The sequence below is a fragment of the Copadichromis virginalis genome, linkage group LG17 (genome assembly GCF_057382275.1).
Source record: "Copadichromis virginalis isolate Kocher_CV1m ecotype Utaka linkage group LG17, C_Virginalis_male_GT1.1, whole genome shotgun sequence".
Taxonomy (NCBI): Eukaryota; Metazoa; Chordata; class Actinopteri; order Cichliformes; family Cichlidae; genus Copadichromis; species Copadichromis virginalis.
The window spans coordinates 25031731-25050870 of NC_140634.1; the positions used below are offsets into that span (position 1 = coordinate 25031731).

The following is a 19140-nucleotide window of genomic DNA, read 5'->3' on the forward strand; positions in this document are numbered from 1 at the left end:
GCCACATGTCGAGCTAGAAAGTGAGTACCAGTTTGTAGTTCAATGAAAGGCTTCAGTTAGTTAAAAAATTGCGTTCACATTTGCAGTTTTGTCTTGTTATATAATATTAAAAATTCAACACTACATTTTCTGAAACATTTGTGGGTGTTTTCATGTTTGTTTTGTACTCATTGAACACTAAAGTGGCCCTCACATGAGATGACAGTGCCAGCAGTAGCCTACAGCTCATTTAAGTTGGAGACCCCTGTCACTGTAAAATTGGGGGCCCCCAATAGCCTGGTTTTCCTCTCATGAGAGCATTCCAGCTATAGCAGACATAATCCTTTCATTTTAAAAGATGCCTCCCACAAATGTCTGTCTTTCTATATAGATTGACACATGCAACATGTACAGTATTAGTGACTGACAGGTGCTGGAAGGAGAATTTTTGAACTCTGAATGTTAAGTTAGCTGTTTCCCTCTGCTAACCACCTCCCAGCTCTAGCTCAATAGTTAACAGCAGGCATGAGGATTTGATCTCTTTATCTAACTCAAAGTAAAACAGTGAAAAGATGTAATTCTTAAAATATTGAGTGATTCCTTTTAACAGATATTGAATTGTATTTTACCAAACTCTGCAGGACTATTCTGGAGGTGTAGCGTTAGTGGAGCCAAACAAAATGAGAAAAGGACTGGCAAGCAGCTCTCATCGTTTGAAGCCTCTCTGTGTTCATACACAAAGACTTGTATCCCTTTGTTTATGTCATCCTTTTCTGTTCTCGTCCTCCACCCACTCGCGGCGATGAGAGGAGTGGACTCTACACTGAACCAATGAAGGACATGCTCTATGAGTGCTCCTCATCGCATCCCACCCTTCTCTTCCTCCTCTGCACTTTAAATCAGGCAATCTCTCCCTCTCTTTATCTTCTTTCATGAAAGCTTGTGTCTCTTGCTTGTGATGTGCTGATGAAACGTCCTGCTTCAGTCAAGCGGGTCAAGCTCATCTCTTTTGAATACCACAATCTGCTTATTCCACTCACGCAGTGCACCTCTTTCACCTGTGATATGGATGGGACCTTTTCTAAATAGCCAGCAGAAGAAAAAAAATCGTTGGACATCTTAAATAATCAGGTGGGATAAACCAAAGCATAAAAAAGATGGGTTTTTTTTAACAATTAACTTGCATCTATGACATTTATGACCTCTCAATCAAAAGCTCTGTTTGTTCTGAGTGCTGAATTGTAAATAAATGAAAGCTCGTGAATGCAAACATTCAGAAGGTAAAGTCAAGACAACTGTGTTTCCATAAGAGAAATAAGTTGAATGAGTTGAAGAGAATCCAGCAGCTGCTGATTGGAAGAGTCTTGAGGACTATTAGACATAATTAAAGACCGATTTACAGCTCGAATGAAAGACATTAAGTAACTGATGGCTGTTGAGTCAAGGATGAAGAGCTTCTACTTCAGCCTTTGAGATAAACATTTAGCTCGTTCTGGTCTGTAATGCCTGTCTTTCTTCTGGTAAAGTGTACTCTGACAGTATTGATTCCAACTTTGTTTGACCTTATGAGTCGTGCTATTTTCCCTCAAACAACAACTCTACAGCAGCCGCTTAAATACACCAGCACCACCGACAGTCCCTACGCAGAAATGATCGATTATACTGCAAATTATTTTTGAGGTGAGCACTGCCAACACTCTCCATATACAACGCCTTAACATATACCTTTTTCCTACATGAACATAGTGTCAGTTCTTAAATCGCAATTTAAAAACTGACTAACAGCATTTTGACCAACAGTATTTTCAACCTTTTGACACCTCTACCTTGAAATGCAAACTCCTGTTTTGTCTTCATTGCAAAGATTCAACAAGGTGCTGGAAACATTGCTCAGCGATTTTGTTCCATATTGACGTGATAGCATCACGCCGTTGCAGATAAAGATTTATCGGCTGCGCATCCAGGGTGAGAATCTCCAATTGCGTCACATCCATCACATCTTTTGGATTGAGATCTGGTGAGTGTGGAGGCCGTTTGAGTACAATGAACTCATTTATTCAGTGTTTAGTTGGTACCACAGGGCCCAAATTGTGCTAAATATGCCCCACACCATTCTCCACCACCACCAGCAGCCTGAATCATTGATAGAAGGGAAGATACTTGAATACTTTTGTTGTATTTGAGTTACTGTTGCTTTCCTGTCAGCTTGAAGCAGTCTGGCTATTCTCCCCTGACCTTTGGCATCAACAAGGCATTTTGTCCCAGAGAACTGCTGCTTACTGGATTTTTCTCGTTCCCTCTTTTGGACTGTTTTCCGTAAACCTGAGGGGTGATTTTGTGGGAAAATCCCAGTAGCTCGGCAGTTCATGAACTGCTCAGATCAAAAACAACCATGTCACTTTCAAACTCACTTAAATCACTTTTTGTCTCTATTCTGATGCTCTGTTTGGACTGCAGCAGGTGGCTTAGAGCATGCCTAAGCACACCAAGTTGTTGCCATGATTGGCTGATTAGATGTTTTCATTAATGAGCACCTAACAAAGTAGCCAGTCAGTGTATATCAGGTTAAAGAAGAATCTTAGACCTTTCCAAACAAACAAATTAATAAAATGTTCGTAATTTATATCAATGAGATAACTCTGGTCTACAGCTAGTTGCCTGTCCATCTGCACATTTTGTCTGTGGTCAAATATACGTGTAAACTTGAAGTTAAAGAAAATGGTTTGAAAAAAAGGATGTAAAATATGTTAGTTGTTCCCATCCCGTGTAAACACAAACTTGTTTGCCTTTTATGTGTGTGCTCTCTCTCAATAGATAAAGAAATGAAATGTCATAAATGTGAATCTGTTAGACAGTCTTTTAGCAGATGAGACTAACAGCGACGCTTTGGTTTTATTCTTGGAAAACTGGCACTCGTGTGTCATTGCTTGATGACCCACACACTCTTAATGAGGGCCATTATCAAAGGATGTAGTTTGCTGATTTCAGGCAGCTTTGGCCAAATGAAATGAAATGATGAGAATGAAATCACTGGGTAAAGTGATTAAAAGACAGCTCCCGAGTCATTAGTTACAGCTTTCAGTAATTATATATTATGATTTTATTGCTGAGCCAAATTTCCAACACAGTTCTTACCTTAGCCGTGGCCCTGGCCTGATACTCTGGACAGCCATTCACTGTAATTGTTTCGTGCATATACTGGTACACCTGAAAGAAATGAAGACAGAGATGCACGTGGTTGAAATCTGAATCCACCAACTTGCACATGAGCTCAAACTCTTCTTTTCATAGTCAAATAATGGTTTCCTTCCACAGAAGGCTGTGCACACTTGCATGTGTACAATAGCAAACTCTCAGGAAGCACATGGCATAGACTGATCCCTAATCTATGAGCAGTAATATTGCTCCTAGTATTTCAAAGTAACGGCACGATGACTTTCTGCAAACACGCTGGTGTTATCAGCAGCTAGACAGATAAGGGAGAGAGAATTTTGCGTTGATGCAGACAGAGAAGAATTTCTGTTACTGTAGAAAAAGTCAGATGTTCTTTTTTCGTTAATGTATATTAAAGGGGAGACTCTGGACTCTACCAGAGTAGGTCTGCATGATTCACGATTCAAAATAACCCCAAGTTCATCCATCCTTTTAGCTCCCAATCCCCTCTCTTTAAGCAAGTTTTCTTCCTGTCCCTTATTAACAGAGAGTTTGAACAACAAATGGGTGGGAATTCTGTGCACCTGGCCAGACCGGTTTTCCTGAGATGACCATATTAGGAATATCCCCTCTCACTGACCTAAAAGGTAGATCAGAACTGTCTGAAACAGAGGCTCTGTCTGAAAACTGTCTAAAGCCTGAGCTTTGGGGTTACAGGGATTACTTACTCTGTCTCCTTTAAACTTTCATGTTGACAAACGAGGCATATTGTGGTGTTACAGACAGCATAAAAAGTCAACAGAACAAGAAGTAACAGATTCTGCCGGGACTGAGCCGGTGCTAAAACACGGGTTAGTGAGCATGTCCATCTGGGTAAAAAAAAAGTTTTCTATTTGCTGAAGCAGACAGAATAAGTGCAGACAGCTGACCTTTCCTGTTTAGATGTGGCTTTTAAGAAAACCTTACAAGCAGACTTGTTCGGAGACTATAAAAGAGGAGACCATGGCCAATGTTGACTCGTGGGTAACATGCGGTAACTGAAGATATACTAGAGGAGTACCAATTCACACACTAAAACAAACAGCCTGATCTAATTTGTGTATGTTTTGCAGCTATAGAGTAGTCAGAAATCTGACCCAGTGCTACTGTCACATAATAAGAAATATAATCCAAGGATATGTTACATGTAAACTAATTCAGCTGTGTATGCTCATATTAACGATGGGCATAGTTTCTAATGATGATGAGATCGGGATATGTTGAAGTAAAGCTCAGACTTCAGTCTGCTCTAAATCCTTGATTTTAGGGAGTTTTTCTTCTCTCGGATCTAAGCAGCGCACCATTGTGCTGCCCCTGCTAGAGTCTACGAATAAAAATATGGACCTCAAAATAAAGGTCATAAAATAATGACTGAAATCTTTTTGGCTGATGACAAACAGTCCCATTTTTCTGCCTGCAATGTTGCTCACTGCCTCCTACTTTTTTCTTTACATTAAAGAGAACGTCTGAACCAGACATACCCATTACCTGCACAGAGAGAAATCAGGAGTTTAACATCAGTCAAGTTTGTGTGCATTGTTTGTAAGATATTTTTCAGAAAGCAGCAACTTGCCAGTGCACTTTCCAAACATTGCCTTGAGGTGTGACTGCCACCCCGTAACACAAGGCCTGCTTTTGCAAATGACTCGATTAAATACCGTAATGGCAGCATTGATTTCAGTGGAAAGATTCTCTAACTATCATCTAGCTGTTTTAATCTCACATTTATGGCATCTGCAATTAACTCAACGAATAAGTGACTGCGTTTTAATGGAACTGACGAATGTTTCTCAGCAGAAAAACAACAGCTTCTCAATGCAAAGCAGACTTGGAATGAATGTGTATGCTATGTTGGATATTATGGCTCAGAAATAAAATAATGATTCCACTTCCTGGATGACGTCACATCTCTCATTGCAGCAGAGCAGCTTGTTGGAGGCGAATGTGGCAGGCAGCTCTGACGTATCCCTGCAAAAACATTACAAGGGCCTTGCTTTTCTGTATCGTCAAAAGGGTGTATACTCATAGGATGCAAACCTTCAGATATTTGTATGTAGAGATCTCAAGAGCATGGAAAAAAATATCCCTGAGCTCCTGTCGGCTTGTTTGCTCATGAATCTCAAAGACCAAATGACTAGCTTTTGAGGGTGCACTTCAGAGCGCAACATGTTTTTGTAGATTCATGGTGCCGCTGATGCATTTTGATAAGAGGAGCCTGCAGTCCCCCCCCACACACACACCACTCCCAAATGACACCTTTTCTTGATCTTTTTGAGGCTTAGCACAGCTTTATAAATGCCACAAAAGGTTTTTCTTGCCTCTATCTTACTACACAGTAGCTTCATTTCTCTCTTTTATCTCTTTGTTAGAAAAACACTACAGCAAGTCCTAATTACAGCTATTTATTCAGTCCATAACAGTCTCTAATGCTCTCTCTTAGCACCTATAAGACAAGAAGTCTGTAGGAAAAATGGCCTTTATCTGTCTGTGAAAGTAAAGCATTTTGGTCCTTAAAACATGGTCTCTGTTATGTAAATGTTTAGTAATGGCCCTATTCAAACACGACGTTACAGATAGCACTGCAATGCGTATGAAATACTTGGCATATTCTGAGAAGGCGGCACAGCAGTGAGCCGAAAAATAATGATACCCAGAAAATAAAAAACTCTCAGGTTTCTCTCAGTATATATCGCTGATGCATCAAAATGGCCAAAGTGAGCATAAGGGTGGCCAACATCTCACTTTTGGATCCCCTGATCCTCAACAATGGATAAAAAACAAACAAACAGTGAACTATTTCACAGATAAAGTCTCAGAAGGGTTGACTAAAATAATGCACTTAAAAAGTATTTTTAAAGTGCTTATTGTAAATTCATGAGTGTAATATAGTTTAATTGTTATGTGTAATTAAATGTGAAGAAACAGCTTCCATGAATATATGATCCATTTATCTGTGTATTGTGTTGACAAGATATGAAGATTGAAGATGAAGTAGGGTTGTGCTGCGCTTTCATGTAATACCAGTTTATACCACAAGAGAACGCAGTAAAGTATTTACCCTTGTAATTCATTAAGCACTATTTCTGCTTAGAATTGTAGCCTGACAAAAGGCAAAGCCTCTTAAGAAAACGAGGTAAATGTCAGCACACACAAAGAAGAATAAAATCACAGAAAACAATCAAAAACAGAAGGCAAGAGTGGAAAAACGCACGCCACGCCCTCTGGTAATCCTGCCCCCTGGTGGTGTGGTGAAAGCTTTAGTTAAATTACTCAGGGCAGTGTTTCCCAACCTTTTGGAGCCACAGCACATATTTCACACTAGAAAAATCACACGGCACACCATCAAACAAAAATGTCACAAAAAGCGTACTGATAATTTTTCCCCAGTCTGTATTTTTTCTAGGACCCAGGTCAGATTGACTACTTTTTCTTTTCAAATATTTATCCATTGCTATTACGGGCTTCGTTGTCTCACTCACAGCATGACTATGATGTAATTTCTTCTGCGTCTTCTACTGTTTTACTGGCGGTTGGCAACCCATTTAATTAGAGCAGGTAGTTGTACCGCCCTCTAGGGGAGGATAATGTAATTGTTCTGCCCGTTACTCACGCCGGTCGCTTAGGGTATTAATCAGGTGGAGCCAGATAATCTTCCACGCCACACCTATGTGGGCCGGCAGAGTGGATGGGAAACACTGACTCAGAGGACAATTGCAAAATACTAGTTTGGAAAAATGTCAAAATCAACTTAACACGGACCAGTGCTCAAAGATACGCAGACGTAGATGCCAAGAACTGGTTTGAAACACACATCCAAGTAATGAGGAGCAGCAACTGGATTCAACTTTTCTTTTGGCCAATATAAGGGTAATGTCCACTTTTCTTTGGAAAAACCTAAGAGTTTGTTTTAGTTAAATACGTCACTTTGCTCACCCACTAGTCATTTACAGGCAAAACACCTATAATATCTATCGACAGTATAAAAGATAGACACCAAGGTGCCATTTTGAAGCCTCGAAAAGTGTTTTTCCTCTTTTCTGACTCCTACGTAACTAAAATTTACAAAATGGACTTAATGTTTTATCCAATATGACTCGAAATCATGTCCATCTTTCACTGTTACTTCTACTGCTTAATGTTCATAGCAATACCACATACGGTGTGCCAAAGTAACTGCAACTCTGGGAACTTCAGATACAACACTTCTGGTGTGAGGAAAGAGAAGAAGAGTGCTGAATTATTTAGCCTGTGCTGTAATTTGGGAAAATAAGTGGATGGATATCAGCTGAAGATTTAAATTAAATAAGGACGACCATTTGCATAATTTCTTTTTTGGAACAGTGGAACATTGAGTGTCCACTCTGACTGAACAGATAATTTAAAAAAAGCCTTCTGAACTGGCTGATGGTTCGATTATTTCCTAGTTCCTCCCTTGCTGTTTCACGAGTTGAGCAGCAGAGCTCATGCAGGGCATCTTGACCCTAAATGTTTTATTTTCTTATAAACAATGACTAATATATCCATACCACAAGCAGCAAGGCGTTGCAGTGGTTAGCCCAATTGTTACATGGTCAATATCTTTCCATGAGGAGTCTGCATGCCCTCCCTGTGTCTGTGTGGATTTCCTCCAGGTACTCAGACTTCTTCCTCCAGTCTAAAGACAAGCTTGTTGACTTTGAACTATATAAGCCCATTCCCAAGTTCACTGATTTTTCTATAAAAAAATATTAATATATAATATGTCCTGGCTTATTTATTCGTCATATTTAAATAACAGTGCTCTGAAGATCCACAGTTGATATCTCCCTTCATATTTAACCTGATTGGTTGCAGTGCCCTGCAGAGAGCCAAAAATGGGACTAACAGCTTTGTGCTTTTGAATGTCAGCCTCCTCTTGTGGTGGGTGCACTTTGCTCTAAAAAGGCCAGCTTTCCTGCAGGCATCTTGTCAATTCCCCTTTCCTTTAACCAAATGTCTTCACTGTCCTTCCAACAACATCAATACAGCCACTCCATCCTCCCCTACATGGCTCCCTTCTGCTTAGTTTGCCACACATTCCTGGTTTTAATGGTGAAGTGGACACAAACACATTCTTTCTAAAAGAATACCAGCATCACAAAGCCCATCTCGGAAGGGATGCCTACAGGGAATATTGATGCAGTGCTTCTTAGGAACACGGCTTCTTGTTTTGTCTAGTGAGAGATGGAGAGGGTGGACGGGGGGTGGGGAAAAAGGAGGTCTTAGTCTGGTTAATGTAGTTTTGTTAAGGATGAAAACCATTATAGTTAGCGTCTCAGTGGTGCAAACCATGACACCGAGGGAAAATATAGAGCTCGAACAGACTGACTTAATGTACCTTTCATCCTTTAACTTAATGTGATGTGGGAGTCGGAGGCATTGTGACGGAATCAACACAAATCCCAGTCAATTATGCTGACTGAAAATCTCTGCTGAAGTGGAAAATCAACTGCAATTTCAAAGCTGATGAAAAACGTGGCCGCTCTGAGCCTGCTTATTGCACTTCCTGTATTGGTCACGTGGCTCCGTCTAACCCAATATCCCGCACATCACTCCCTTCCATCATTTCCAGCTGGTTAGCTCTTCCAGTCATCTCATCTTGTGTCCTTCCTTTCCCATTTGCAAGGCTGATTGACCCGGACAACTCATTCAGGGTGTTGCAGTGAAACTAATGCTGCGACACAAGACTCTCCCCCACACCATCGATGAACGTGGCGAGGGGAAGACAACCAGCTCATCAAACTCTGTCTCGTTGTCATTTATCTCTAACACTGCTGAACTGGCTCTTTTCCCTGCCGTCCATTCTTCATATTGACAGTTACCTTGTCATCCACTAACAAGGCTGATTCATGTTTTGCAAATTCTCTTGACGCAGACATATAGTAGGAAGTCAGGTTTATACTCCATAGACAAGATTAGTGTCCCCTCCCCTGTCTCTGAAATGAACCAACTCAAATATGTGTGTAAGAAAAGGAATCATATCATAGATTACAGGATAAAGTTTGTACTGGAAAGAAAGGTCATCTGTGATAATGAAATCCCACAAGGTGAGCGTGATCAAAATGTACAAGGCGAGGGTTGAGCTATTTTAACCTGCGTTTTATGGTGAGTGAAAATGAATTAGAATATGATTACAGAGAGGAATTTTTAAACAGCTCCAAAGTGAAAAACTGATCTAGTTAAAAACCAATTCTGAGTATATTTTCCTTTGGATTAAAAAGCAGTGGGTTTTTCTTAGAATTACAAAGATATTTTTTCCCTTTTAGGCAGCAGTGAGTTGAAATTACTGCCATTATAGCGTAAAAAGCTACTTCCCGAGATTTCACAATCACTTTAGATAGGTATTCCATGACAATGAGCATTTGTTGTCTGCATTATGGTATCATTTTGTGGCTGAAAGTACTGATTTATTTCTTCCTCTGTAATATTCAGACATCTGAGATATTAGAGATAAAAATCAAGAAGCAAAGAAAGACAAGAAATAGACAAATAAATTAAAGCAGTGGGGATTTTGTATTTTTTCTTCAGGTTTGCTTTTAATGTTTCAGTTAATGGTAATCAGTGTTGGTCAAGTTACTTGAAAAAAGTAATCAGTAACTAATTACTGATTACTTCCCCCAAAAGGTAATCCCGTTACTTTACTGATTACTTATTTTCAAAAGTAATTCATTACTTAGTTACTTTTTAAAAACACGATTTATAACCTGAATAGGTAACAAAGCGATAGATCTTTCAGCCCAATTCTACTTTTTCTACATAATCCATCATACAAAATGTAATCAAATGGAAAAGTCTCTTTTTAAAACTTGTTTTATTAGTTTTAACCTTTTAACTTTATGCATCAAGCAAAAATTTAATTATATGCAACATTCTCTGACTTGAAGAAATTAGTTTAACATTTAAACCTTTTTTCTACACATTCCAGCACATAAAATAAAATAAAATATTTTTTGTGTTTACACTCACTCTTTCAAATAGATGCAAGTAAAACACAGCAGGAAATAAATAAAGTCAAAGACTCAGCGGTCCTGTTGCTCTATTTTCACCTGTAAAGCAGGAGTGGGGTAGGCGGAGGTTTGCCCTGGTGCAGGTGTGCTGCAGCGGTCAGTGGAAGAATCTGCGAGTTTCTCAGTGAATTTCCAATTACGTGGTTCGGTGCTTGCTGGGAAGTTTATGGGTTTTTTTCCACTGTAAAAAGAAGTTTTCTTCCCATGTGAGCAACGGACGCTAATGTTTTTGTCACTTTTTATGGAATCAAACTGACACTGACAGAGGCGAGGCTGCTGGACACTGGCGCCACCAGGCCCTCTGACCACCACCAGTAGGCAACGGTTGAAGTGTCTTGCCCAAAGACACAGGAGTTAAGTGTCATGATAGTAGCAGGGCACTGTTACAGAGGGTTACAGGGCCTACATTCTTCCTTTATGTACAAGCTACCGGTTCAAATAATTATAAAAAAAACATTTTTCAATACCTATTGACAGACTGAAATAAAGGCAGGCTGTGTGTGAGAAGAAGACATCACCAGACAGAAAAAATGAACCCTGTGGCTGTAGCTGCTTTCTCTTGTCACAAACAAACATATCAAAAAAAGCGTTAGTATTTCAGACCATTAAATCCAGCCTAACTGCTACTTTCCCACTGAGATTCCCTTTCACTCAAAGATTGTCTCTGCTAACTGCTCCTGATGCAAACAGAGCATCAGAGGACACAGCTGTTGAGAGCTGTGATATTCCACTACATGACCTCATTTAATGCGCCGCATAATATTGGTAATAATCTACAGTATGCAACAACCACCACTTATAAATGGTCCTCCAGCTGGCTCAGCATTACAGAGAGATGCTGTTGTAGTGCGTCGGTTTTCCAAATGTGTCATTGACTATAAGCCACAGTCGTCCTCGCTGCAGCCCACTAATCCCACAGCATCTCTGATGGTTTCCCTGGTGACTGTGTTTAGCCAGCTCTTTGTGGGTGAAGTGCTTCGCATCTTTGGCTCTTGGCAAACAGCAACTACTGCTGCTGCCGCGCTCTTTTTTTTTTATGAGGTTTTTGAGAATCACTGTCATTGCACTCCAGTGACTGGCACTGGGATCAGTCAGCTGGTTGCCAGACGGGCAGTTGGTGCCAGGACGTGCCAGGCTTCCCCAAGCTGGCCAGAGCAGAGCAGAACAGAAGACTATTCCCCATCCCTTCTGTTGCATGTTTTCATGGGTTTTACGTAACATTTGATCAGAATTAATTTCTGATCATTGGTGTCATTGCTGGTGTTGGCGAACTTTCTACTTTTCTATTTGTCTAGACAAAAGCTGAAAAATTAATGATCTCCAGCATTCACTGATTAAACTGCGACTATAAAGGGCGTTCAAATTGGATGTCTTGTCAAATATCACATTTTATCATCCTCTACAGACTCTGCATGACACTCCTTTTTGATGTGTTTCCTTGATCTAAAAGGGACCTTTCGTGCTTTACCTTATTTTCTGTCACACATATATGCATATAGTGCAGTACAAAAGTCTTCAGCCTCCCCTAATTTCTTTATATTTTGTTATATAAAATGGGAAAAGTGGCAGTGATTTATCAAAACATGTGCAAACATAGATGGATATGCGGTATGTAAGGCAAATACAAAGTTTGTACAAGTCTAACAAGCCAATATTCAGTATGACTCCCTTTAGTCTTCAACACAACCTGAACTGTCTTAGCCAGGTGTTCTTGTCATATCTTGAATTCATCTTCAGGAACAGCTCCTCTGGGTTCTTGAAGGACATTCTTTGGAAGTCTTTTCTACATGATCCCACACTACAAAAATGTTCAGTCCAGGCTCTGGGGAAGCCAGGCAATGACTGATAGTTTCCCATTGTGTGTTTTTCTATCCAGGTATGTTTTTATTGCGTTGGCAGTGTGTTTGGGATCATAATTCCATCAGTTTTTCCAAGATCCCCAACACCACTGACTGAAATACAGCCCCACAACATGACTGAGCCTCCACCATGTTGCACTCACTGCTGACTCTGTCCTGATCTCCTCTGTCTATAATGACATCAATCCGAATCAGACGTTTCAAAAAACGCGTTCACACTGATTTTTTCAGTCCAGTTCTTTGGCATACCTCAGCCTTTTCTCCCCGTTTCTCTTCTTTCCTGGTAGCCGCTGAGACCATTTCTGACAGTAGAAGGACAAACTGAAGGGCTAGATGCATCTTTCAGGCCATGCATCAGGCACGACTTTCAGATACTGTTCATCTGCTGTAGATAAAAACTTTAAAAGTGCTTCAGAAAGCCTGAACAACTATAGCTCCAGGGCGTTTTAAAAAATAGAACAAAGCCAGCGTTCTTGTAAGCTAAATATAAAGAACTGGTAGGTGTCTCACAGTGTTTGCACAGTACATTCTATCAACACGTGTAGACACTTAGCCATCAGAGTGCTGTAACCACTTTGATCTAGACAGTTTTTTCTACTCTTAGATCAGTATGATGTCAGTAAGGCTAAATATCATGGTCATCTCATGCACACAGCTCTGGATGTTAGCACAGAAGCCCCACCCAAGTGATCCTGAAACATTCAGCTTACGAAGCACAGCCATTCAGAAGAAAGCTGCTTTACCTACAGGTGGTTACAGAAAGTGGATGGGACAACTGTAAGAGTCTGAAAATATGAGGCATCTTTGACAAAAGTTATGTTATATTTTAAAAAATTGATTAAATAAATTATGTATGTTATAATACATCGGACCAGCTTTTTTTTTTTTTTTAATCAATCACAGTACCCTAATGGCAGTTAATGCATGAAATGGCATTTAATTATGCTCTGTTAAAGTAAAAGAAATGGTGAGATCCTGTTAAATACAGAAGTGTCATACTCATCGTTTTCTTCATCTTTTAAACAAATGACAAAATATTTTATGCAATTATTTATCTTCAGATTTTAAGACCTTCTTTATTATTTTGTTTACCCCATATATACTTCTAAGTAACAAGTACAAGCTGAGAAAGTAAGTTTTATAAAGTGCGAATTACAGCAGCTGGCTTACAATTCCCCATATCACTGATTTTCCAAAACATATTATGGTTATTTTTTGCCCTGCAGCAGTAAAATCTTATTGCATGTCTACTTAATTTACAACACAATTCTCTTCAGAAAATACAGCGGCGCTCTTCCCAACATACTGATGAAGTCCGCTAATTGTCTTTCATTCCAGAACAAATTACATGTTCACTTTGTTCACAATTAACTTGCAGCACAGAGGCCATTCTGTCATCTGCTTCCCTGCTCTTCAAACTGCTGTTTACTTAACAAATCCATGTCACTGGGTAGTGCTAAAGTATATCACAACAGACAGAACACTAAACACACAAGATCTGTTGTTATCAGCCTGTGCAGCCGCGCCACGTAGAGCGAACGCTCTTGTTTGCTTCTTACCCCCGCCGTCTTGATGAATGATCTCAAGATGATGGATCAGTGGGTGGTTGTTTTGCGTGCATGAGAATGAAAGCATTTTAACAAGAGGAGAAAAACAAGAACTTCAGTTTCACGATTCACATTTTACTTCATCCCCGTAAAATACGATTGAAACCAGTCCCTAACAGGGATTCGCTTAATTAAAATTCAGTTTAACGAGCTTATCAAACCTTAGACTTAATGAAATGCTCATGATGTTTTCTGGCCCTGTGAACATTTAAATGTGTGTGTGTGGGGGGGGGGGGGGGGGGGGTTATGCAGTCAAAAACCCACTGTGCCTCTGACTTCTGCTGTTCAGCTCTAGCTGTAATAAGGCAGCGCGATAAGCTCTGACATTTTCATTATGCTGCAGTCATTTGTTGATTGATGCAGCTCAGCAATGCCTTAAAGTTACACTCTCTGATTTTCTTGTTGTTGCTCCAGGCTTACTGTGGGCTTTGGGTTTGAGTTTCAAGGCACTTACAGTGACCTGACAGCACAGTTTGGCACCACTGCATTATATAAAACTATCAGGTAATGTTACTTCTCACCTTCGGCCAAGATATGAAATATGTTGAGCGAAAAGCTGTTTAGAGATTTGGATGTCAAGTCAGGTGTCAAATTCATTTGAAAAACACAAGGTGACTATCTGCTGTTTTTATTTCTTTGGGTCTGATGGAGCTTACAGGACTCAGAATCAGTACTCTTGCTACTATCAAGCCTTTCAAGCACCACAGATAATAATACGCTTAAAGTTATAAGTAACCACGTCAAGATAATCTTCAAAGTAAGCCAACAAATCGCAGTGGCATTTCTTTTAAATGAACTACTTAGGGCCCAAGTGACAGAATTTCTAAGACCACTCCTCCTACCGAAATTTAGTGATTTCAAAATCCGATATTTCAGTATTTTCCAATATCGATATCTTTTTCTTTCAAATGCAAAATACATAAACATTGTTGGCAACAGCTGGAAGAAAAACTCCATAACCTTTTGTTTTGTAAAGTTATTTGTTTACTCTTATACTCTCTGCCTGACTTTGCTCACATTAGCTGGCCGTGCTTTACCAAAACGGAAGTTGCAGTGCCCTCAGGTGGGCAAACTATGCAATGTCAACAGTAGAAACATATGAATGGTGTCCCTTCTTTACTTTTTAAATTTTCATTTAAACTTTCATTATCATCAATCATCAATAAATACCAATAGTGGTCCTGTCTGACTGTCTGTTACACAGCAGAAAATGTCAGCAAATATATACCAGATGTTTGATACTGATTGATATTAAATAAACTGGCAAGTGTGCCTGCGTTTAACGCAAATTTTGAAAAAGAGAAATAGATGGTGTTGTATGCAAGTTTTTGCATTCTTGAAAAAAAATGACAGTTTTACTGAAGACGTCCTCTAAGCTTTCATTTTGAGCCAAATTAAACCAGGAATTCGACATCCTTTATACCCCTAACCCATAGAAAAATTACTCAGTACGTAAACATGAATTGTTGAATTATTAGGCTGAATGTCAGTCTTTGTAATAGTATTGAGAATATTTTTTTTTAAAGGTAGCTCTTTTTAAAACGTTATCCAAGAAACCAACATCCACAGACACATGATGGATGGTGGGGTATAACCAGACAACCTATTTTTAATATATTTATTTATCCCCTTTATGTATATCTAAAAGTGAATTACATTCCTGTCTCATTGTGGTTTAGATGTTGAGATTATTCGTATGGGTCTCTGCACTGCTGGTATTCCTAACAATGCCCATGTGCCCTTTCAAGAAAAGCTACATAATGCTTGTCTTTGGTGCTTCAAGCTCTTATGGGTCATTAGCCCTGTGGAATAAGAAATGGAGTTAGATGGATAAAGCCATTGCAAAAATCACGTCTGAGTTCAGCTTATTGTTCCCACATTTTATCTTTTTGTATTGTTTTGTTTTAAATTACAAAAACATATTATGCACAAATTCTACTAAAGGTCCAGTACAGAAGACAGATGGGAAAGGTCATGACAAAGGAGCCCCACACAAGAAAAACAATCTAAATTCTTGTTGGTGTTCACAGAGCAGCAGTGACTCACCTCTCTGATGGCTGTGCAGAACTCACTCTGAAGGACTTTCTTCAGAGATTGGAGCTTGTGACCGGGAACATCGCCTGACTCCTGCAGCTTCTCCAGCAGCTCAATAGCCCTGGCAACATCTGGGAAGCGAGAGAGAGAGAATGGGTGTGAGTAAATATGTATATGTGTGTGGGTACTCATGCCAAGGGGACAGAGGAAGAGGAAAAAAAGAAGCCCCGTTCAATTACATTAACAGCACTGCTGTGACAAAGGCGCTAGAGCAAATCAATGGGCAGGATAATGGAAATAGACTCAGTCAAGGCCAGCAGTTGCAAGGACGATAGAACAGCAATCCCATCCATGGATCGTTTGCATTGGCTTATCTCTGAGCATGAGAATAAAGGAGCGGGGTGACAAGTCAAGGACTCATTTGTTCAAAGGTAACACTTCCTGGAAAGAGTAGGCATTACAAAGCGTTTACACTAAACCGTAAGCCTTAAGGTAGAGGCCGTGACTCTGGGGTCTTCTGAGCTCTTTTCTCTTAATTAGCTTCTGCTGAACAAGTTCCACAGCCTGGATGATTAATTTTTTACCCTCTGAAACTGGCAGGCCAAATAGACTCACAAAGGTAGAAAGGGTGATTTGGTACTCAATCACTGGACTTAGATTGTTTTGTCAATATCATGTTTTATTCATGCCTAAGACCTGTGACCACACAAGAGGGGGTGACGGCAATAACATTTCAGTTCATACAATTCAAGTTCCCCCTCTGCTCTAGTTTCAACCCAAAGGGGACACAGGCTATTTTTTGCAAGTACCCCATAATAAGGCATTTAAGTAACGATTATATTCATTGTCTACTAATTACTGATTATTTAATTCATTCTTTAAGCCAATCAGGTCACATCTTTAAACTAGTAGTACTCTTAACTCCCCAAAATATGTTAAAACTTCAGAAGGATAAAACAATAAAAAGTATTCATAATTTCAGTATAGCACGTAATGAATACATGTTTTATTACATTTAGCTTCTGAACACCACAAAAGTTTGTTTTGTAAATACTATCAAATATTTTTTTCAGACGCATTTAATTATTTATCACGTAGAGCCGAATTAAAATGCAACCGTATTGCTCAATATCACAAATGTGACGCAAACAGCATCCTCCAACATTAGACAGGAAATTCAGACAAGAAAAAAAAAAAATCCCTAAAATGCAAAAAACAGAAAATTAAACTGCAGGAAAACTCAGGAAGACAAAGGAAGCGGGATCCCTCTCCTCAGCTAGACAGACTTGGAGTAGATGTTGTGTACACTGTGTTTAGTAGGTCTCTCAGTGTTGGTAAGGCCTCAAGGGCTATAAATGATCCAGCGGCCTCTGAGATTAGTCTCTTTTAATCTGCGACTGAGTGGCGTCTTTTTTATCTGTTCTCGAGGACACATCAGAAAGTTGCCAAAGCCTTATCTGAATAGATGAGCATAGATTGAGCTGAAATATGCCCCGTTACAGAATAAACTTCAAAACTGGGTCACATTATTTCTTGTCAGCAAGTGTGATTAGCTTTGTTTTCGTCAATATCACACTGCTCAAAAGTGTTTCTGTGTAAAAGATTTGAGCCTCGCAACATGTTTCTGCCGCTTGATTTATCAGTGGGTTACAATTATATATCAACGACTGATGTTATTCATTTAAAACAACGTACCAGCGGCAACAGACGTTTAGCTGAGTTGCAGGTTTAGGGTCATGATATATCAACAAGCAAACGCTGCATATTTAATGACGTTATATGGCAGGGCCACACTTCCATCTATGCTGACCACCAGGGATCGAGCACACAGACGCATAAATATACTCTCTAGGTTTTTTGCTGTATCCACATATGCTTGTTCAGAGAGAAAACTGGGAAAACAGGGACACAGAAGTCTGTAATGCAATCAAACATAACAAATTGTGCTGATTTTTGTTGATTAATCAAGAATTTAGATCAGTGATTCACAAACATGGATACAAGTAACAGAGACGAACAGAGAGAAAAAAAAAAGGGTAAGTAATGTAAATAGAAAACATAAGTACGCCTTTACTGCTTCCATAGCAATTAAAAAGTTAAGCAGCAACCAGCTGCTGCTAACTAAATGCGTTTGAATAATTCAGTATCAGCAAGTGTGAGCACCTCTATAAAAGCAGAGGTTTTGGCAGTTTGCTGGTCAAGAGCACTCAGGTGTGTGATAACCCAATGCCACAATCTTTCCAGGAATGGTGAACCAAGCAAAATCACCCCAAGGTCAGACCATGTAATGCTTAGAGAGGCTGCAAAATAAAATAAAATAAAATCCCGAAGGCTATACTGCAGACTCTACAGGCCTCAGTCAGCAAGTTAAATGTTAAAGTTCATGACAGTAGAACGGTTGCTGGGAGAAAGTCTATTCTCTCTAAAAGGAACATGGCAGGACAGGTTAGGTTTACACAGTTGCATCTGAACAATGCACAGCACGTCTAGAACAATGTCCTTTGGACAGATGTTTGCCCATAATGCACTGTGGCACAGCCACCTCATATCCACTGTCAAGCGCTGTGCTGGAGGACTGATTGTTTGGGCTTGTTTTGCAGCCACAGGATGTTGCCACCTTGCAGTCATTGAGTCGACCACAAACTCCTCTATACACCAAAGTGTTCTACAGTCAAATGTGAAGCCATCTGCCTGACAGGCAAAGTTTTAACTGGGTCATGCAACAGGACAATGATCCCAAGCACAGCAGCAAATCTACAACAGAATGTCTGAAAAAGAAAAGAATCAAGGTGCAGCAACAGCCCAGTCAAAGTCCAGACTTCAGCCTGAATGAAATGACGTGACAGGCCCTTAATCGAGCTGTGCATAGACCTGTGAACGTCAATGAACTGAAGCAATGCTGTAAAGAAGAGTGGGACCAAAATTCCTCCACAATGATATGAGAGACTGAGAAAATCCAATTCAATTCAGTTTTATTTATACGGCTCTAAATCACAAAAACAGTTACCTCGAGACCCTTTATTTTGTGAGGTAAAGGCCATACAATATACAGTGTAGAGAGAAACCCCAACAATGAGACAGCAAGCGAGCGCTTGGCAACAGTAGGAAGGAAAAACTCTAGGAATCACAAGTAAGCCGTCTGTGAGCAGTCTGAGAGTGAAGTGCTCTATTATAATTTAGCAAAATGCAAAAAGTCAGAAATTCTAAGTATAAATGAACCATAAATAACCCACTGAGCAGTGATATGTAGTAAAGTAAATAATATATACTTAGACTATTCTATACTTAATAGGCTGTGTCCCCTTCATTTTAAGGCTCAACTATGTATTATAGCTCCATGCAGGTTTCTTTGGTATAAAAAACCACTTAAAAAAAAAAACCATAGCCATTTACACACATGCACTATTGCCCTAAGCTTAATATTGAGTTGAATGCCAGAAGACA

General features: G+C 39.7%; 1 protein-coding gene across 2 annotated transcripts in view; it reads right to left on the minus strand.

Annotated features, from left to right (window-relative positions):
- The window catches only part of lin7a (lin-7 homolog A (C. elegans)), a 52391-nt gene that overhangs the window by 12785 nt on the left and 20466 nt on the right, over positions 1 to 19140 (minus strand). For both annotated transcript variants that reach the window (XM_085436703.1, XM_085436704.1), the window contains exons 2-3: positions 15709 to 15827; positions 3115 to 3186 (exon numbers count right to left, since the gene is read on the minus strand). In XM_085436703.1, the coding sequence (XP_085292829.1) occupies positions 3115 to 3186; positions 15709 to 15827 (191 nt within the window). The remainder of the gene's footprint in view (positions 1 to 3114; positions 3187 to 15708; positions 15828 to 19140) is intronic.